Source organism: Pollicipes pollicipes, unplaced genomic scaffold, assembly GCF_011947565.3.
Source record: "Pollicipes pollicipes isolate AB1234 unplaced genomic scaffold, Ppol_2.1 Scaffold_4740;HRSCAF=5597_pilon_pilon_pilon, whole genome shotgun sequence".
In the NCBI taxonomy this organism is placed as follows: domain Eukaryota; kingdom Metazoa; phylum Arthropoda; class Thecostraca; order Pollicipedomorpha; family Pollicipedidae; genus Pollicipes; species Pollicipes pollicipes.
In genome coordinates this window covers 79,336-100,888 of record NW_023596545.1, presented here as the reverse complement: position 1 = coordinate 100,888, position 21,553 = coordinate 79,336, and the positions used below count along the sequence as shown (strand labels likewise).

General features: G+C 52.0%; 2 protein-coding genes across 3 annotated transcripts in view; one reads left to right on the top strand and one right to left on the bottom strand.

Moving 5' to 3' along the window:
• The window catches only part of LOC119098733 (kelch-like protein 17), a 38,378-nt gene extending 18,290 nt beyond the window's left edge, over positions 1-20,088 (bottom strand). Inside the window, exons 1-4 of the mRNA XM_037221746.1 lie at positions 20,002-20,088; positions 7,695-7,870; positions 6,974-7,070; positions 4,504-4,625 (exon numbers count right to left, since the gene is read on the bottom strand). Coding sequence (XP_037077641.1) covers positions 4,504-4,625; positions 6,974-7,070; positions 7,695-7,826 — 351 coding nt within the window. The 5' untranslated portion in view covers positions 7,827-7,870; positions 20,002-20,088. The remainder of the gene's footprint in view (positions 1-4,503; positions 4,626-6,973; positions 7,071-7,694; positions 7,871-20,001) is intronic.
• Positions 9,005-12,140, top strand: LOC119098734 (phosphatidylinositol 3,4,5-trisphosphate 3-phosphatase TPTE2-like). 2 transcript variants are annotated; one of them, XM_037221747.1, is made up of 2 exons: positions 9,005-9,298; positions 10,296-12,140. In XM_037221747.1, the coding sequence occupies exon 2, from the start codon at positions 10,434-10,436 to the stop codon at positions 12,126-12,128; it is 1,695 nt and encodes a 564-aa protein (XP_037077642.1). In that variant the 5' UTR covers positions 9,005-9,298; positions 10,296-10,433; the 3' UTR covers positions 12,129-12,140. The 2 variants fall into 2 exon arrangements, with proteins under 2 accessions (XP_037077642.1, XP_037077643.1); XM_037221748.1 differs by lacking the exon at positions 9,005-9,298 and having other exon boundaries at positions 10,481-10,667; positions 10,940-12,140.
• Positions 20,089-21,553: the final 1,465 nt, after the last annotated feature.

Genomic DNA, 21,553 nt, shown 5'->3' with positions numbered 1-21,553 from the left:
GTAAACAGCCGCAGCAAAAAGCGCCACCTGCCGCCAATCATAGCATCCGGCGCTCCGTTGAACGGCTCCTTGTGCGCCGTGGGTGCGTGCGGGCCTGGCAAGGTCAGTGACCCGACCGAACGAGGTCAGTGACCCCGGCCGGCCGCGGCGCGTCCCCAGCGGCGGAGGGACGGCGGCCGCGACCGGCCGACAGCCGGCTGGTGCTGCGGCCGCACTCGGGCCGCCTCGGCACGCAGGGGAGGGAGGGCGGGGGCAGCAGGTGCAGCCGGTGCAGTTGGCTGCCCGCCGCATATGGCGATCGGCACAAAGACGCGGCCCGCCCGGCGGCGGAGAAAAGCTGGCGGCGCCCCAGGGCAGTGACGTCAGCGCGGTCCCCCAAATATTGCCGATAGCGCGGCGCGCTGCGCAGCTGGAAATGGTCGGCCGGCGCTCTTGCGCGTCCCTCTCTCCTGCAGGAACGCCGGCCAAATGACAAGCTAAAAGATAGTGATCGCTTCTCCGAGGGGCCCGCGATTTCTACAGAAGAAGTAAGCGGTAGTTTTGCTGTAGTACATCGACCACTGCTAGCTGTTATGAACCCGGTTAATGGTGGCATCGAAAATATGACATCCGATGTGACCTGCATATCCGGAGAAAATGTGAAACGATATCCGCCATGATCTGTTATTTCGTAACAAAATATGTTGAGATATACACAGGCCGGCTAAGCTATATTCGGTCAGTTTGTTTTCGTGGAGCCATTTCCGCCCTTGCCGTCAGCAAACATGTGACGTCGTGGCGGGTGGAGGGCAGCACCGAGCGATTGAAGCATGACACTTCGGAGCTGAGCGCTTCGGAATGGCACCAAAGGTCTAGACCAGACCTTCTCTCTCTCTCTCTCTCTCTCTCTCTCTCTCTCTCTCTCTCTCCTCTCTCTCTCTCTCTCTCTCTCTCTCTCTCTCTCTCTCTCTCTCTCTCTCTCTCTCTCTCTCTCTCTCTCTGTCTTCCTCTTTCTCTACGAGGAACCGCCATGTTCCTGACTTCCATGGAACAACAAGGGCCCTGAAGGCAAGCATGATGGCTTCATTTCCGAAAGGAGTATGGGTTTGACATACTTCCCCACTACCCTAATCTAGTGTGACACATATTACATATCTGTTGGCTTGACCATATTGTGAACGAGGCTAGGCTGCAGGGCGAACTTGCTTTTTGGAGCAAATTTATACACAAGGCTTGCGGATTTTCGATGGCATGTGTAATCCCAAACGTTATATGCACATCCCTCAAAATGTAGAGCCCGCACGAGCTGCGGCGGGACCTACTTGAAATACTGCCTGCACCTAGTTGTTCCCCACCGGCCCCATTAGTCATGCACCGGCCGTCTCGCACGTTGCTGTCTGTCTTTTATCACGACTACCACAGAGTGGAGAGCAGGTATCAGACGTACCTAGGACTGCCAATAGCACCGGCCTCCTTTCAGCCATGCTTAAAAACCATATCTTCACTTCGCCGCATTTGTATCACAAAGCGCAGCGAAGCTGTTAATTGTTCACGCTGCGCGGCGCGAAACTAAACGTAATCAGCCAAACCACACCACATAAACATCATATGCCTGCCTTTCTGTTCCACAATAATACGTATTCATTAGCTATTCGCTCTTTCTGGCACACAATGGGGCGTAATGGTCAGCTGTCTGTTGCCAGGTACGAGTTGGCAAATCACAGTCACGCGTTGTTGGCTATGGGGAGGAGCTGCACGTCAGGCTCCGGTTAGGCTGCTCGGCACCTTCCTAGTCACGGATCCCGCCGCCGCCGCCGCCGCCGCCTCCGCCTCGTCACCTGACGGGTGGTTAATTCTGTACCAGCCATGGCTCAGCGTCGGCGACACGCTACCCGGTCGCCGGTCAATGAAGAGCGGTGGTTTGTGGCCGCCTGGGGACAGTCGGCGGCTCGTGACCCTGGAGACGGCCGACAGAGGCCGTTGACCCCGCCGGGTTCGGCCGCACCGACTCGCGCCGAGGTGATGCCGACCACGCGCTATCGCTGGCGACTCGCGAGCTGCTCGGACACGTTCAGCTTGCAGCTCATCGTGATAAATTGGGTGCCTAAGAACACGATCCATTAACGTGATTAATGACCAAAAAAACGACTACGCCGGGGAGCGAGGATGTCGAAAACCGCTTCATCGTTAAAGCGGTCTGCCGTGTTTTCTGCAGCGGACGTCCGCGCAGGAAACTATTCGCAGGTGGACGCGACACGCTGGCTGCTGCCGCCCGGCTGGCTGCTAGGACAGCTACGCGCCGCTCCCTGGCGCTGCTGCCGGGCCCCGCCGGGCCGGGGTCGCTGGCTGCTGTCGCCCGGTTGGCTGCTAGAGCAGCTCCGCGCCGTTCCCTAGCGCTGCCGCCGGGCCCCGCCGGGCCGGGGTCGTGGTTGGAGCGACAGTCGTCGGATGCCAGCGGCGGACGGCTGACGCGACCGACTTGTTGCTCCGAGTGGAGCCGCGCCCGGCCTGCTTGGCTCGACCGCGCGTCACTCAGACCGCGCCCGAAATCGATCGGAGCGGGTCGGCCGATGTGCGTTGGCCGACCCCGACCGGCCGCCAGGGGACGGGCAGGCCTTCGGCAGCGGCTGTCCGCCGACCTCGACCAGCCGCCAGGGGACGAGTGGGCCGTCGGCAGCGGCTGTCCGCCGACCTCGACCAGCCGCCAGGGGACGAGTGGGCCGTCGGCAGCGGCTGTCCGCCGACCTCGACCAGCCGCCAGGGGACGGGTGGGCCGTCGGCAGCGACTGACCCGCCGACCCCGACCGGCCGCCAGGGGACGGGCAGGCCGTCGGCAGCGACTGACCCGCCGACCCCGACCGGCCGCCAGGGGACGGGCAGGCCGTCGGCAGCGACTGACCCGCCGACCCCGACCGGCCGCCAGGGGACGGGCGGGCCGTCGGCAGCGACTGACCCGCCGACCCCGACCGGCCGCCAGGGGACGGGCAGGCCGTCGGCAGCGACTGACCCGCCGACCCCGATCGGCCGCCAGGGGACGGGCAGGCCGTCGGCAGCGGCTGGCCCGCCGTCAGGAGAGGCCCTGGTTTTCGGTGGTCGACGTCAGGGCCCCGCTCCAGGGGTCGCCGGAGGTCCGACACCAATGATGTGGACCGTCTGAAGCGAGCAGTCCGGAGCAATGCAGTGCCTCAAAGTTACGTGTCGGGCCACCTCCAGGGGCCCGCTAGGAGTCCGTGTCAGGGAAACACCAGTGCCCGACAGCTGTGAGTCAGAGTCGGTCGTTGGTGGCGAGTTTGGTCCAACCCGTTGACCGGGAGCCTGGCTCATCGGTACGCATACAGGGCCGGCAACGATCCTGGTGAGCGGCCGGACAGAACCGACTCCGATCCTAGTGAGCGGCCGGACAGAGCCGACTCCGATCCTAGTGAGCGGCCGGACAGAACCGGCTCCGATCCTAGTGAGCGGCCGGACAGAACCGGCTCCGATCCTAGTGAGCGGCCGGACAGAGCCGGCTCCGATCCTAGTGAGCGGTGGGACAGAAAGGCCTCTGTCTGGGTTTCTTCTGGGTCTGGGCCGGTGCAACCTTGCGAGGGCCAGCTGGTGAAAGTGAGTGACATCCGGACAGCCCGACATGTCTTGGACATCGACGCCGAGCCCTACAGCAGCCTCTGGCAAGGAGCTGTTCCTAAGCGAATTCATCGCAACGAATCGCAAATAAGCCGCGGTCTTCACGCGCAGTGTCCGGACGAGCCGCTCCTCAGGTGTGACCTTCACACCCAGCATTCAATCTTATGGACAAAACTAGGCGTGGCAGTGATGGAGGCATGCACTTGATGGCCTCCTGTGGAACCTGCCTTTGCATCACCAACCGAAATTGGATTTATATCGACCAAACTGACAACAGCTCCGCGGCTTGAGGAGCCAACAATCATCGGAAGCAGAGGGAAATTTCTTCACAAAACAGTGGTTAACGGTTGACGTGCCTCAGAGCATATATCACTTCGCACGTACCTTGCATTCAAAATCGAAGCGGCGGTCAGACCACCCGATTGTAGGAGACTGGCCGGCCAGACGGCGTCATCGATAGGACCGATTTGTGGCCTGCTAATGACGCTGAGTTGGACGAATCAGAAAAAGCTAAGTAATAAGTTTGTCGAATATCGACCTGTCCATATGCACATCCGCACATCTCGGCGCAATGATCGCTTTCTAAAGGTACTAATGGCACTGTTTCGCCCCATCTCTTTATATGCCGATGACGATCAAACCTAGTTCCGTTTGGTGACGTCATCACAATGGAAGTCCACTGTCCGCCATGATTGCCACGGAGGTGCCCACATGTACCCGTCATCATGTCTGGGGTCGTTGACTCGTGCATGCCACCGCTGCATCAGTACACTGGTCTGCGCATCGTCAGTCAGTTCATGCACCAAACTGCATGTCACCGCTCCGTTGTCCCTCCGAAATGTCAGCAATCATGGCGATGCGCCGCTGCCATGTCCGGCGTACCGGGGCTGGGTCACTGACCTGGACATTGTCCTCGCTGATCTGCAGTTCGCCTGTGTATGCGAAGTCTACCAGCAGCTGGATGGCGTGCGGATCGATGTCATGCAGGGTGATTTGACACTGTCGCTTTTCGGCCAAGTCACCTATGGGTCAAAGAAGGTCGTTGTCAGGGCGAGGTAATGCAACACCGTAATGGCCTGAGCGCAGTGTAGTCTCACCAGCGTGGTCCAGAATAAATAAAACCCTATTGCCGTTGCAGCCAGATAAAAGCAGATAAAGACAAAAAGGAAACGTATGCTATCTATGTGTTCAGAGCGCCCTATTGTCTCGATTAATGGTCCGTTAATGACCATTACGACTATGCTCATTAATATGCTAATGCTGCGATTCGTTAATGCTCCGTAATTTCTTCATTTATACTACGCGCTTCGAACTGCTCGCAACAAACTAAATCACAAATGCCTCAGAACAATCAAGCATACACACCTAGATATATTTCAAGGTCAAACTCCTAATACCTACGCAATGCGTACTAGTTATAAGCAAGACCCATTAATACAGACAACACAAAACACTGCCCGTTAGCATCGCTTATCCAGAATGCCGACTGCAACGAACACATGACAGCACAGTATCCGCGAAGGCGTCTGCCGGACCGTCCTGCGTTCTATACACGTCTGTTTCTTTTTATTTTTGTTTTTTGCGAACGGACGCGACGTGCGCGCCGGGTCCGCCGCCTGCATTAGACGGTCCATCCGCCGACGGCCGACACCAGATGGCAGACCGGAGGCGGTCGACTCCTTTGTGCCCCGCCCGGCGCCTCCAGTGCGTCGATGATGCGGCTCGCGGCGTCAGCTGAACCCCACGTGCGCCGCCGACCGCTGGCCGCCGCCCAACTGCGACGGAGGCCGGCTCGGCGGGCGCACGGCGACGGAGGCCGGCCGGCCAGCGGAGCCGGATCGATCCGCAGCGAGGTAGGCGGCCAGTCGCCTCATGACCGCATGCCCCCCCCCCCCCCCCCCCCCCCTCTCTCGCCGAGAGCCGCCTGCCAATCCCGGCTGCCGGCCGCCTCTGGAAGAGAGACGGCCTTGGGGGCCGGGGCCGGGGCCGGGGCCGGCCGCTTCCGGTGCGAGCGGCGCGGCACGGCGCGACGCACCCCCGTGATGGCCGCCGGACGGGGCAGGCCGAGCGAGGCCACAACAGAGGCCACCGCGGCGAGAGCGGGACCGGCGGGATGTAGCGACGCCGTCACCGACCAGCGGCGGCCCGGCGTCGGCCGCCGTGCCCGGCCATCCGTCAGCGATCGCCGGCTTGCATCCGCTGCCGGCCTTCCGCCCGACCCCGCAGCGCCGAGGTTGAGAGACTGAGTATGACAGAGCACTTAGTCGAGGCGTGGCGAGCACGCGCGCCTCGCAGACCCTCCGGGAGACAGAGAACGTCTCGCGGCTGCTCCGCGATGCATTGGGGTCTTGCGGTGCAGTCTATATCAGCAGGACGGTTTCGTGACCCTCGCGCGGCTGGAATGCGACGGCGACTTGGCGGCACGCTTGAACCTGCGTTTTACCAGCCGGAGGCGCCTCACATCGGGTCACGCCGCGCCGGTATCCCTGGAGTTAAGACATCAAGTGTTGCTTCGCTGCCCCACCCAGCATCACGCCAAAGGATACACAGACTGGAGCCAGGCCATTCATTGACCCCGGTCGCTGACCAAGCCCCAGTGAACTCGGGCACAACCCGATCGATGCTCCCAGCGGTCCACCTAGTGACGTTGCCGTTTCGGGTAGGTCCCGTCTCGCCGTGCGCCGGGATCAGCTCCGAGTGCGCTGGGATCGGCTCCGAGTGCGCTGCAGCGGCTCCGTTCGCCAGGCCCGTCACCGGGCGGCCGGGCGACCGACGGTCAGTCGGCCGGCGGCGGGCCGGCTCCGGCTGCTGGCGGCCGGCTCAACCACGCATCACTGGCTTTCCCAGCTTTCGGTGCCAGTTGGGGCTCGGCGGCGCCGGATTGGCCTGAGCCGGCTCCCGCTGCCGGCGGGAGGTATTGAGCCGCCTCCGCCCCCTATTCAGTGTTTTTGCCGGGCGCCGACGTTGCGTCGTACCGGCCGCGCGTCTGGCGCAGATTCAACAGCCGCCGGCGAGCCGCGATGTCTTTGTCCGGCGACTCTTACTCATTACGGCCACCCGCCGGCCGTCGGCCGCATGCCAATTCAAAGGCAGTGTTTTAGCAGCGGGTGAAATGTCTGGATTACGGAGGTTCTAAACAGCGTTAGATGCGTGCCGCTGTAGTGTAATTGACACCTGTCTTTGCCTTGAGGAGCTTTGCGTCGATCGTGTAATTCCCAAAACCTTCCCTGAATACATTTGGTCCAATTTGGCACAACGGGACGCTTCCAAAGTGAGTCGTGCTAAGGCGCGTAAACACTCGGAGGAATCCATTGAGCTCACACGAGTCTGATAAGGCTTGGCCTTTACGCTTGTGTGCGCCGGGACTTACTGGTAAACATGGCGCTGAAGTAGGGGCTGCACGCTGCCAGCACTATGCGGTGGGCATTTATCTTCAGTTCGCCGACCACAAACTCCACATCGCAGAGCTGAAACATAAATCATGGCTCTAAACCGGTATCTAACAGTCTTCAAACTACATACACGGTAACTTTGGCGTATATAATCCACTGATTCTCAGAGCTCCTGCTCACTTCATCTTCACAAGTGAACCAGGGGGTCAAAGCAACGTATTCGTTTTCTAAATTATCTCCCAGCTAGCAGAATTCACATTTTTGCTTATACGGAAGGGTACGGAAGGGAAAGAAAAAAAACTTTTTATATCCCAACTAGGTATGCAGATAAAATGGCCTGAAAGCTGGTACATTCATCGTCACATTTCGCCGGTCAGTGATCTGTCACGGTATTGTTTTCACGTACAAGTTGCAAAACAGGACAATATACTCACAGCTGAAAAAGAAGCGACCCTAAAAAAGGCTGCCAGAGACGGCTTTTGAAAGCAAAACTAGCATTTAAAACTTATCTGGACATTTTGACAACCTGCGACAGAGGCCGCCCTCATACTCATAGTTAAACAGTAGCTGGCCCTTCTAACAGCACGAAGCCACCGGAAAACTGCACATCTCAAGAGGCTGACAAAAGTCAGGCGAGCCTCCCGAGAAAAGGTTGCTGGGATCGGACCGGTGAAGTCCTGCCGCTTCCCCTGGGCTGACCTGGGCGTTCGAGCGCATCTTGTGCATAGACTGCAGCAGCGTCTTGGAGTGGTCGGAGGCCGAGAAGAAACTGGTCTCCTGCGGCGTGGAAGGTGAGCTGGGGCTCGGCTGGGAGGGCCACGACACGCTCATGATGACTTCGTGCTGATGATTTGCTTAGTGTGGCGGGTTCTAATCTGTCGAGAAAGAAAAAAAGGGAACATCATAAACGAGGAAGGACTGTGCCCAATAAGGAGAGACAGAATCATATCCTAAACAAAAGTAGATTGTCTAACGTGTCATGTAAGTGCGATCGCTGGGCTTAGCCAGATTTGGTTAGATTAGAGCTCTTTTGGAGATTATTAACCCTTCCAGAGCTATACATTGCGGAGAGAGGCAACGATTGGGTAATATTGCAACCGTCCTGAATTACCACAGACACCGAGGCTTACACCGCACAAGGTGCTGAAATCGGGATTGTACCAGTGCTCGTACGAAGCTCCCCACCAGGAAAGCCGCGAGGCCAGTTCATTGCTATCGGCCTCATGTCATTTCCGCTGAGCAGCTGCCGCTTGCAGTGGTGACAGGCCAAAATGAAGAGAGGCCAATGAAAGCTGGCCGATGTGATGCATTCAGCATCTTTCCCTTTCTTGTATTAATGGTCGATCTCCCGCCAACAAATGAAATGAGATGAGATGACAATCGACTGTGCTAAAAGATTATCATTTTGTACCACTTAATCTTTGCTTGCACTTTTCCCCCTTCGGACATGTCTTCACCAAGGGGCGCATCATCAGCAATCAAGTTGATGATAGCATATTTTCACAGATGCAACATCAAGAGTTGACTTCGAGATGTTGTTCGATTTGATTAAGGCTCGTTCTAATAGTAGTCGCCAACATCAGTGAGAAGAAAATTATACTGTCAAGTCTACATTAAAAGAGTTGCAGACGAGAACAAAAAGGTGTCCATAAATTACAGCAGATCTCAACCTGACTATTCTTTTAATGTCATGATTCCACAAACTGCGGCATGCCATACCGTAACGGCAGATAAAAGATCGGGCAGAATATATTATTGAAAGCCTTTCTCTTGACTTAGGTCACTCTATTGCCCAAAGAGTAACTTTTTGCATCTTATTATCGTCTTACTTCGCCTTATCTATTCTCATCTTATTCTCGTACCATTGCGTCTTATTTTACGTTTTTTTTGTATTAACATTATAAATGCTAACTTAAGCTAGTAACATAAGGAAAGCCCAAAGAGAACAGCACGTGTTGGTGGCATTATTTTCAAAGATCTCACACAATTGCAGTCGGTAGTTAGGTGGCGCTTGCCCTGGTCGTAGTCTAAGTACGTATCAATATCGGGAATGTTTTTGTCGGGCATATATCCCAATCATCTTAGACATAAGTGCAATAGCGAAAAAGCGTTTGTTTGCACAAGGATATAAAGGAGCTATCAAAGTAACTAGAATGACTTGGAAACTGATGGTAATGCTGCATCGGCAGCTTCTGCTTCCCGAGGTTGCTTGTAAAGGCAGTGGTGGCATATAGACATAAGCTGTTATGCATTTTTCCACGGGTTATTCCCTGGAGTGAGAAGAAAAACTGGCTCCGATAGCAGTAAGTAGACATGATGAGACAGTACAGCTAAATGTTCTGTATCGGGTAGATGCCTAATCAATCATTTTTACACCAGATCATTAATCCCCCATACCAAAGTATTGTGTAAGATGTCTAGCTGATGGATGCATTCGGATATGTGTCTCATTAAGGTCACCGATAAAAAATTGACCTGGGACAAAGCCATCACGTACACAGCTAGTGCAGCCAACTCGTGGTTATGCTATGGATATTCGATATGACATCTACGCATCGTGGTATTTGTTGCAATTTGCTCAATCGATAGCGATAAACCAGTGTCGGCGTCGAGAAAATATTGTGGGAAGGGACTGAAACATACGGCAGTCTCCAACAACCAGGTCAGCCGAGGGAGCTTTGCTGGTTTGCAATCTCAAATGATGTGAGGATACAATTTTTTAAAAAATATTCTGACGAATGCGTTTTTGCGTTCATACAAAACATTGTGACATAAAGGTCTATAAATCTTTGGTCTCTATAGATACTGGCAAATGACATTATACCAATAACAATTGTTCTTGAATCATATTAATTTTGCGGGTAAACAGACGGATCCTTTCAGGGAATTAAGGTAATGAATACAAAAATCAAATTTCCTTGAGACATTTTACTTAAAAGTAATACGTAGGCGTTTTCCAAACTTCCTAACTGACAAGGCTCTCCTAGATAGCCTGGGTAAACACGGTTGCACTGATTGGGGATGTACCTTGGCAGTTTGTCATCCAAGACCTATTGGCGAATTACATTTTGTACTACTTTTTCGAGCGACCTACATCTATCTAAATCGTTTTTCCCGTGAAAGCTCTGGATCGGTTTTTTATGACTGACGCCACAATAATAACTACGATTGCACTCTGACTTGCTATAAGTCTCTTCGGAAAGAGTTGTATGTATTTTCACCTGAAAATTATCAAACGCAACTCTACTGTTACGTGAACAAAATCAACAAAATGGGATAACTTCACATCTTACATTTCAGAAAGTTCACCCGTCGTCTGAAAAGAGCTTAGACGTGGAGGCACCTGAAATCGACGACTCGGAAAAGAAGAAAACACCTTCCCCATCAAATTCAAAACATGGAGATGGCAATGCACTTCTTTCAGTTCCGAGTGGAGGGATGCCCCTCGGCTCAGGAGTCAATGCGTCTCAACATGCCGGATTCGACGCGGGGGAGAGTCCTGCGAAAGTTATACAGCGTGCCTCACTGTTCTTTGTGCAGCCCCAGCCAGAAGACGCAGCCCAGTTAGCCAATACGAGCAAGGAGGCCACAGAAGCATTCCTGGACCTCCTGCACCCATCTCTCGAACCAGAACATGGCACGCTCCAGTACATACGCTGGACGATAAAAAAGGTGGTTGATAACATCTTCTTTCGTCTGTTGTTCGCCATGCTGATCATCGCAGACATAGCTCTGATGATCATTGATTTGGGAACACGAGATATGGACCAACATTTGTATTATATCGTGTGCTCTTTTACGTTTTCGTGGTTTTTTGTAATCGAAATTTGCCTCCGAGTTGTTGCTTTCAGCTTGCGTGCAATGTTTCATTTTTGGTACAACATTGTAGATGTCTTCATCATCATTGCTTCAACAATCGGTACATCCTATCTATTTGTGGACAGGATTGTTAGCGGGCAGTACTACATTGCGGAAAGGCATCGATCACCTTTCTGGTATTTCATATTTTCTCTAAGATTCTGTCGAATGGCTCATTTCTTTCGACTATACCAAGAAACCGAGAACATCAAGCGTGCTGCAAGACAACTTGTTTCGCAAAATAAGCGCCGGTATCACGACGACGGATTCGACCTTGACTTGACTTATGTCACAGAACGGGTCATTGCCATGAGCTTTCCTTCTTCGGGACACATGACCTTCTACCGAAATCCCATCACAGAGGTTGCTCGTTTCTTTGAGACCAAACATGGAGGACACTACAAGATATATAATCTCTGTAAGGAAAGAGGCTACGATGACAAGATTTTCGATGGCCAAGTGGAGCGATTTTTTATAGAAGACCACAACCCACCGACCTGCAAAGACATGCTTAAATTTGCAGCCATGTCATCCGAATGGCTGGAAAAGGATGAGAAAAACGTGATAGCCGTGCATTGCAAAGGCGGCAAAGGGAGAACGGGCACCATGATCTGCGTATATCTGGTTGATAACGGGCTGTTTTCGACCGCTGAAGACAGCCTTTCATACTTCGGGTACCGTCGCACGGACCTGAGCCAAGGAGACAGCTTCCAGGGCGTGGAAACCCCGAGTCAGTGCCGATATGTCGGATACTACGAGGCCATTCGCAACCACAAACACAGGCTACCGACCGAGGTGGAGCTAACGCTGAGGAGCATTCGAATCTGGGGCATGGCGACTGTGGGCAAGGGTGACGGCTCTGACATCACCCTGGTGATCGAGTCGCCGGAAGAGGGAAAGGTCTACGAGAACCACTTCGGAAAGGGCTCCTTGCGTCTCTACGATAAGGAAGATGACGAATTGTTCGTAACCTTCCAGTCAGTGCCAGCCTTTAAAGGTGACATCCGGTTTAAGTTCAAGTGCAGTTCACGACGAGTGCCCCGAGGCTATGAAAAAACGGCCTGGTTCTTTTGGTTTCACACTGGGTTTATCCAACACAATCGCCTTAAGCTGGAGAGGTCCGACTTGGACAACCCACACAAGAGCAAAACTTGGGAAGTGTTCAGGGAAAGTTTTGGTCTCGAGTGCATCTTCCAAAAGACGAAGACTGGGAAGATAGGCCGGCAGGGAAAGCTGAACAGATTCTCTCGGTTCCTCGTCAACAAAGGGAAGTGACCATATTCGAATGCCTGTGCCCATTATGTCACCTTGTTGTGTTGAATATATACGTCGCATGATCAGCGCATACCAGTACTCTGCAAAAAGTGAAGCAGCCACAAATGCATGTGTGCAACCCAAAAAAACCCAGACACTGGACATCGCTTTAAGGCCCAGAGGCAATGGAAAGTTTTGGCTCGACAGCCCGGCCGGACGGAAGGCGTGACTCGCCGTGCGCTACCCCCACGCATCTTGCCGCTAACTGAGACGCAGGAGCTGATTAACGGAATCTTTGCGACAAGAGTTAGCAATGAGGGAGCGTGTTTACTCATCGAATGCATTGGGCCCACAGGCATATGTTTTGTAGTTAGACACCTAGAAGGTCGAAGTATCCTTTTCTGACTCATGGGGTCTTCTACGGACGTTGCTGCATATAACTAGAAAAATTATTTGCAGCGCTTGTTTTACAATGAGCCCCATACTAAGTGAGAACTAGAGCTATTTGTGGACTGGCTAAATCCGTAGATTTATTAACACGCGCTCGGGCAGGGGTCAAATTGACCCTCCCAACGGTTTTTCCGGAATGGTTTCGGAGCGGCGTGGCGTAACCACGCCCAATTTTGCATAACTTTATACAATTAAATGGCAGGTCGTCTGGTATCAAAAATGTATATGTACCACGTAAGGTCGTTGACCGATGGCAGGTCAGTCAGGCCATGGTTTCAGCGAAGGCACTTTCTAAGGAATCGTTCGATCTGATCCAACAACGGAGTGTTAGACGAAGCCATACATCTGTGAGGTTCTTTCTTAGGCAACAGCAACTGAATGAACAAATTACGTTGACCTAGGGTCAGGTATGAAGGCCAAAACCAACTTGTCTTATTACTCTCGGACTTGCTGTATGATGCTGCTTCTGGCGCCCATTTCGAATTTATTGATAGCAGGAACCGCATTATACATCTTCCATGGACTTCTTAACGGTCGGAACAGGTCACTGACCTAAAATGATCCAGGTCAATATTTTGTTTTTAGGAACATACTGCAACTCAAAGCATTCTTGTGTGATTTTAACGTCGTCATGACCTTAAAAAGGTAAACAAGGTCACTGACATTAGATGAGAATATGACCTTTTACTAGAAACAGTTCTCCGGATAGAAACAAGATCTCCGGAGGTAAAATTGACCCCCATCCGAGCGAAAGGTATCCAACCGGCCACCTAGACGCGTGTTAATAATCCATGCATTGCGTTGTGCCTAATTAGGAAAACACTAAACACCACAGATTAGGATTGTATTCAAACTTTACTAGATCTCACTGATTGGAACCCAATGAAACAATGGAACTTGAATTTAATATCTGGTGAGTATGATAGCATATTCATAAAAGTCACTCAACTGCAATGTGTGCGAAGATAACCAAATTAGTATCACTATAAACCTGCTCACAATAATTAGAGTATGCGGAGTTTACTCAGCCATGATACATGCTACGTCTTATATTGAACTAGGCTGAAATGCGATGGATTTGTGTGGATTATGTGAGGAATATTTGATGATGTGAGTGGTCCCAGATCGGATGTACAACGCCAAAACACACATGAAATGGTGTGTTCATTGGAGTTAAAATTGGCGGAGTAAGCTGAACTTTTCTCGAATGCGTACACACTAAGACGCCTTACCATAATAAATGATACATAACACATTCAATTATATAAAGCGTAATGCCGTGGTTCACTAATTATGACGGCAATTTAGGACACATTTCGGCGCCATTGCAGGATGAACGAACACGTAACTTACACCGTTACCGACCTCCGGCATTCAATGTGGATGGAGAGCTGCGTTTTTGAGCCACAATGTGCGCATTGCTTTCATTGAAATGAAATTGTGAGACTGCTTTAGTAGGACCAATGTTTCCAACGGTTAGAATGAACTAATAAGGTCTCTTAGATGGCTGCAGCCAGGGGTTCTGATACGGTATCCTGCTCCTATTACATCGACTTTATTATAACTATTCCTATAACAGGTTATTTATACTGCCCCAGCTAGCTTACATCATTACTTCATATATCCGTATTTCATCATCATTACATCAACTAATGGCATAACACGTTGGCTTAAGGAGATTCTCATCGGAGCTTTACACACGTGCGAGGAAAGACTGGACTGGAGAAATAATGCACTTCCGCAAAACAAAAATCCATCTGAAAGGTCAACGGGCTAATCAACGGGGCTAATCTGGGGCGTCGGCATTCTAATTGCCTTCAGAACAGCTCATTTTCACGCCTCATGGTTGATGGCCGCCTGACTGCTTTTATATAACTCTGCCCTTTTTTCATCCCATCGGGACTAACTAAAACTGGGTGGTCAGGACATACTGCATTACTGACACTCATCGGAACGCACTCGCTTAGACATACCGGTCTGGTGTAACATTAAAGAACGTTGGGTGCAGCCGATAAGTGTCACGTTATTATATTTTGGGGGGGAGGGGGGGAGAAAGCTGGTAGAAATGATAAAACAGTTGCTTTTTTGCCGACACGTGCAAGAGCATATGCATTCTCAACAAGTGTAAGCATTGTAAACGTCATGCCTTGGACGTCCTTCCTCCGGGAGAGTGGCCGCGGCATAGTAGCGAAGCACGTAACAAATTATGGAACAGTTGGGAAGTATCCATGGATGGGAACATTAAGGGCTTGTCTCCCGGCCATCAGCATATAACATCTTGAGGGATGTGCATGCCAGGGACATTCTCAGTACACTGGGAATGCTTAAAGGCGGCAAACATGACCGATGAACTCAGACGTCAGCTGTCAGAACTTCTGAGAGCAGCGTGGGTATATCTAAGCGCGCCTCGGAAAAACGATTTGGCGCACCAAAGTCACACGTGAAGAGAAGAATGGGGTGATGTAACGAATAATTGTCAAGACACCTGAGGTCACGTAACTGCAGGCAAACCACCAGAGAGCCCGAAATTTACTCGAGAGCCAATATCAAGTGCTCAATTGGTAGGAACCGGATCACTGAGGATGAATTCTACTGCATGCACACCGGTGCCCGGCTGATCATGTGCGACAAATGTCAAATCAAATGCTCAGCTGTGTGGAACGTTAAACTCATGCCGAAGGCACCGTTGCCTTTCAAGCCAGATCTGAGCGGCAAGCAGGTGCCCTCACAAACTGCTGATATAGCTGGCCATAACCCCGGGCGGGATCAATTCTTGACCAGTGGTCATGTTCAGCAAGAAAGTGCTGACGGTGCAACGTAGCGACGCGCTGGGAGGCAACTCTGCTGCCATTTCTGACAGATCGCAACCCAGACGGTCAGTTCCTGTTGAAGCTGAGTCTTGTGAGCACTCGGCACGGGCTTGAGACCCCGGGGCTGTTGCAAGAGGCAAGTTGACATGGGTACCACAATACATGAAACCTCTCTGTACCCACAGCTCTGTCCTATGCATGACACACGGGCATTGATCAGCAAAGTAGGTTAACAGGGGGCAAGCGCGTTCGGACACTCCAGCTCCAGAAGAGGGACAGTAAAGTTATTTGAAAATCAACCCGGAGGTGTCACGAAAATGACGGCGGAACGGTCTGCGTGCGTGTGCCTTCCTGACGAATGCAGGGTCGAAGCACCGTACAGCTAAACGCATCAGTGTTCGATATATGTGATTTTGGTTTTGTGGCTGGTTTTCATGGCACAAAATCATTGACTGATGTAGGTAATTCAGGCTTTGCTTAAACACAATGATCATACATTATACAAGCTTTTTAAATTGCATTGCGGCTTACAAATAATCAAATTACCACCAAACGAAGGAGGAGAATAGAAAAGGACTAATAGAACAGATTCCCTGCATCAACTTCAAATTATGTATGCAATCGTTCCATTTATTTGAAATCATGTTTAAAGGACATGAAATTAATTACTAACTGTTGTTGCGTTGCGCAAAAGTGGATATATGCCGTTTTTCAACCAGTCACGTGAAATTCATATGGGCTTAGCGCACAACATAGAAACCGTCAAACCATCGTGAGCGAAAAACGAAAACATTGGGGAAGACATATTACGGAGTGCAGATAAAATAGCGGCGCTCCCTTATCAAAACAAATAGAAAGATGTCATGAAAAATGAGCAAACTGCATACCGCGACCTTTTCAGTTTTTTTTTTAGACGGCACAGCGTTATCACCTAGCCCTAAATGTGCTTGTATTCGTGTTTCCAAACAGCGAAAACGCGCCGGCCTATCACGATATCGCCGACGAGCATCAGACCACGAAAACGAAACAAACGATCCAACTATCTGACGTCGGTGCAGGGACGGGAGTCTTTTTGTTTCCGAGCAAAAACCGCTCGCCACGCGCCGTCTACCGCCGTTGGGCTGCCACGCGCGGCTGGGGCGGGCGACGGCCGGGTGGGCCGGACGTAGACGGCCACACACACACATGAGCCGAGGTACGGCGGCGCCGGGCCGCCAGCGGCACACCTGTGTCGCCCCTGCTCCAGTGTCCGCCTGCTGTCTGCTATCGACCAGAGGAGCAGACCACGTGTGGCCTCATGGGCCGGTCTGACGTGCCCTGCAGCGCAGCCGCCACCGAAGCCTGCCGCGCTACGATTGCAAGCAGCGACAAAACGGCCTGAGAGCGAGCACTCTCTCTCTCTCTCCCTCACACACACACACACACACACACACACACACACACACACACACATCACACACACACACACGCATTCACACACACACACACACACACACACACACACACACACACACGGCGCGCGCGCACACACACACACACACACACACACACACACACACACACACACGCAAACGCACACGCCCACACACACGCGCGCAGACACACATACACACACACGCATACACACACGCACAACACCTTTTTATAAGGGTACAAACACATGAGTAATATATCAGCTAGATCATAGAATCCGCACTTAGCAGAACTTCGTCGACTGATTATGCGACCTCATTGCATAATTTTGACCCAAAATAAGACAGAGTCTATTGCCGACCCAGGTGTGCAGGCGATGAGTCACTCAGCTAACTCACGAGCCTCAGTCAAAGAACACTGTGGCCGCACGAATATTCCCTGATCAGGTCATATGCTGTCAGAGCACTGTTCATACAGCATACATTCAGAACCCCCACAACACAGAGAATAAGACAGGCGTAAGACAGATGAGTCGAGCAGATATTCAATGTCTTCAGTCTGGAAGTTCTGGAAGTCTTCCTTAAACGTGGTCACAAGTGAGAGAAACAGGTGCTAAAATCGAGGAAAGAGCGCTTGGATAACACGAAAGCCGGCGGTGAACGGTGTTCGGTATCCTTATCAAGGACATTACTCGGGATTGGCCACGAGAAGCTCGCCAACCCGATGCTCTACATTCATCATGCGAACTTAGGCACGATATGTACGAAGCGCAGGTAGGGACTACGAAATGCCGAATCACTGCAAATGCGACCGGAGAGCAGGGTCTCCTCACACCATGCGCTCCACCACACAATGTCGGACCAGTTACGAACTTACGGTCTTTACGCAATGGCGACGACACGACTCTTGGCATTCGTTTGGAGCGAGTGGAGGGCACAAGAGACATCTGGTTGGCCTCCGATACATGGCCTATAGATGCATGGGTCTCCCAATGCGCTTAATACGGGCATAGAGGTGTGCTCAGACGCGCATCAATCTTAACTGTTTCCTACGGTTACATTCATTTCGTCTTACATGCACATCATGCGGAATCTTGCAGTGTTATCTGGGGAGGTGCACCGAGGGTGTACTTGTACAGAGTTGAATGGGTGTAGCAGCGTTGAGTTATGTGGTTGGCATATCACTCGCGCTCATCCGCCACAGCGCAGCCTTCATACCATGCAGGTTTGCTTCGCACATTTCATGTGTCATCCTTGGAAAACAGACATCACCAACATGAAATTATTTTCGTCGTAAGATTTGTAAAAGTATAGTGAACTCAAAGCTGCCTATAGGTTGTTCGCCTCCGCACCCTGCAGCTACAGCAAGGTTAACAGAGCGAGCTCGGGGCATCATGACAAAGCCGTTTCCACAGAATGGCACGATCAAAAGGAGCATGTTTACAGTTCTGTAGAAAGATTGAGACAAGGTATTAGTACCACGGATGGAATAACTGTTTGGACTATCGTTCTCGTCTGGTATCTATGTATGTACACATGCTAACACATAGGGCATACCATCTTACCAGAAAGGGACGATTGTCCAAGCGACTATACCTCAGAGGCATGCTTGTTAGAATCCCGACATATACGAAAGAGTTCTACTGAAGTTGCCGGACGCCAATTTACCACATGGTTCCTGAGTGTTTTTATTTTTGTTTTTCGTATTACTTCAGAAACGTAAAACGCATGTTAAAGACCCAGAGCCACAAGTGTACGGTGTCCTGATCCGGTGTTGAAAATGTAAACAGATGATTTCACTTTCTGTGGCTGGCGATAACATGCGTTGCGGCAATATTGAGGCTGCGGAACTGTAATATATATCATTTAATCTTTCGACTTGGATTGCCAGTGGGAGTTGAGCATGCTGAAATTGATCCATTCGAAATAAACTCATTCTCTCAATCAACTCACTCAACTCATTCATTCGAAATTAACTCGCCGTCCCTAACAGCGGAAAGCCTCACGGATGGGGTCAACACACACACACACACACACACACACACACACACACACACACATATATATATATATATATATATATATATATATATATATATATATATATACGCAATAACGGAACGGGCAGAGGATTAGGTTGGGAGGCAATTCGCGAAAAATGACGAGTGGTTACCGGTACAGGAAGCGGCTTCAGAAAATGTCAGCAAGACACCAAAAAAGTCACAAAACGTCACCGGTTCTGCTCCTTCCAGTCATAGTTATCAACATTCATCTAAATAGCTGTAGCAATCAATGCAAAAACGACGAATCTAGCGGAAAAGTTTATTTTCTTCTATAAATCGAAACCGAAAGCTAAGATGATCTACAGCTTGGTTGCACAAATCAGAATTAAATGGAAAATGTACCGATTTGTTTGCAGGCACTAAAAGCAAAGCTCAGGCAACAGGAAAATTAAATGCACCCAACACGTTGGGCTTGCCGCCAGCTCAAGTAATGCGTTCCAACAGTGCCTCATGTTGATATAAAATCACAGCATCACGTGGGAATCCAGTGACCTCCACACAGACCAAACACGAGTCTGCCCTGCAGAGATTTGAGCCAAACTCCTACGCCATCGTGAGAGGAGTCTCCAACATACGGACCGGAGCCAAATGTGCTGCGTTGAACACCCCCGAGTCCAGATTACAGTGCAAAGTGGGGCTTCGCTACAATAACCCAGACAAAATCTCCCCCCACCACTCATCAATCCCTGAAATGACAAGCCGGAGCTTCTACACTGAGCTGCCTCCTACGTTAACCTGACCTCCGTACCAATTACCCCATCGCGCCGACCGAATCCAAGCCTACCCTGTACTCACCTGAGCCAGGTCATCCCTATACTGACCTGACCCGGGTCTCCCCCACAGCGACATGAGGCGGGTCTAACTTACACTGACCTGGGCAAGGTCATCCCTACACTGACCTGAGCCAGGTCATCCCTACACTGACCTGAGCCGAGCCTCTGCGACACTGACCTGGGCCAGGTCATTCCTATACTGACCTAAGCCGGGCCCACCCCATACTGACCTGACCCGGGTCTCCCCCACAGTGACCTGAGTCGGGTCTAACCCATACTAACCTGAGCCAGGTCCTCCCTACACTGACCTGAGCCGAGCCTCCGCAACACTGACCTGTGCCGGGCCTCACCTACACTGACCTAAGCCGGGTCACCCCCACACTGACCTGAGCCGGGTCCCCGCTCGCCTGGCCGCACGTCGTCACCTCCACGCTCCGCCCCGAGACACTGCCCGTGCCCGGCGCCGCCGGACGTCGCTCTGCGCCGCTGGCGGCCCCGGTGGCGGCTGCCGGGCCGGCGCACGCGCCCCGTCGCCGCCGGCTATTGGTCAATAGGCGGCTCACCGTTCAAACCAATGCACGGCCTAAACAAACGGCGGCTGAAAAGTGGGTCAGATCGCCGGCCGGTTCTGCAGCGGCCGGCGTCCGTCCCGCGAACTGTGGGCCGACACCAATGGGTGTGTTTGAGTGATTTGCCATTGTCAACCAGCCCTGACATTGACAAAAGCGGACCTTTTGTTCAGCAGATACTGAGTACGCCCATCTACGTGCATTTCAATCCCGCCAGAACAGTGCCGGAAGGACCAAATACAGAGTTAGATAGTTATCAAAGGGTTTGCCCTTCAGAGGTATAGCCTGAAGCCGGTGGTAGCAGCCGCGCTAAAGGTCAGGTCGCGTCAGGGCGCAGGACAGACCGTGACGAACATGGCGGTACGTTAAACGTTTGCCACCAAATTCTGCCGTTGACCTGGAATTTCACGATCGAATGGCAGGAGACCAGGGCTCAGCGCTAGCTCTGATCCCAGAAATCCATCCAATCAAAAGGTTCGGAATAAAATCTTGAAAGCACGATAATGCTAACTACTCTAGGAGCGGTGGCACAGGACTTAGTTTCGGAACCATCCGGCGATGACTTGCTTTCCGACGCTGTCGACTATCCGGCCGGCGCGATGGCCGCGAGATATGGCTGCTTACATGTACTGTCGCCGACAGCACATGCAGCTGCATGCAGCACGTGAGGTCAGACGCGTGACGTCAGCCGAAGGGCGCGGAAGCTGCTCGAGCGACGCAGCGCACACAGGAGCGTGTCGTACCATAACGAGCACGCTCGACGATCGCATGAGCTCGGTGAGCGGGCGTCACGTCTGTGGCACGTTCGCAGGCTGAACATGCCTTGTCCTGGCAAAACGTGTGCCTCATGCTCTGATTGTACCATGCAGACAGTGGGCACGCCTTTCACGATATGTCGTAACAGGCTTCAGGACCCTCCCCCCTGCTCTGGCAGCCGCGCGTTCACACCCGGAGCCACCCGAACTTGTCCTGGGAGCGACAAGACAGACGGGCCGCCGGTCCTCTCGTGCTGTTGGTCTGTCAACGTCTTACGGGGGCTGACGTTAACACGCAGGTCGTGACTTTTTGACCGGTTTTCCGCAGGTTTTGTGCTCGATTTTTGGAGCCAGCTGGGATGGTTTGCTGGAGTGAACAAACTGCAGCTGACGTCGTCGAAATGTACCGTGCAACAGCGCCAGCCATTTGGACTTGCTCGTATGTATTCAACCAATTCGCAGACCCTGTGTTGGCTTATCAGAAGCTCTTGCGCAGGAGGCTTGGACGTCAATTTGCAATATCTCTAAGACGAGGTCCATAAACAAAAACAAAAACGCAATTATTCTGCGCCAGCGATTCGGTCCTCGAAGACCTTTGCGGTAAATGGACGATA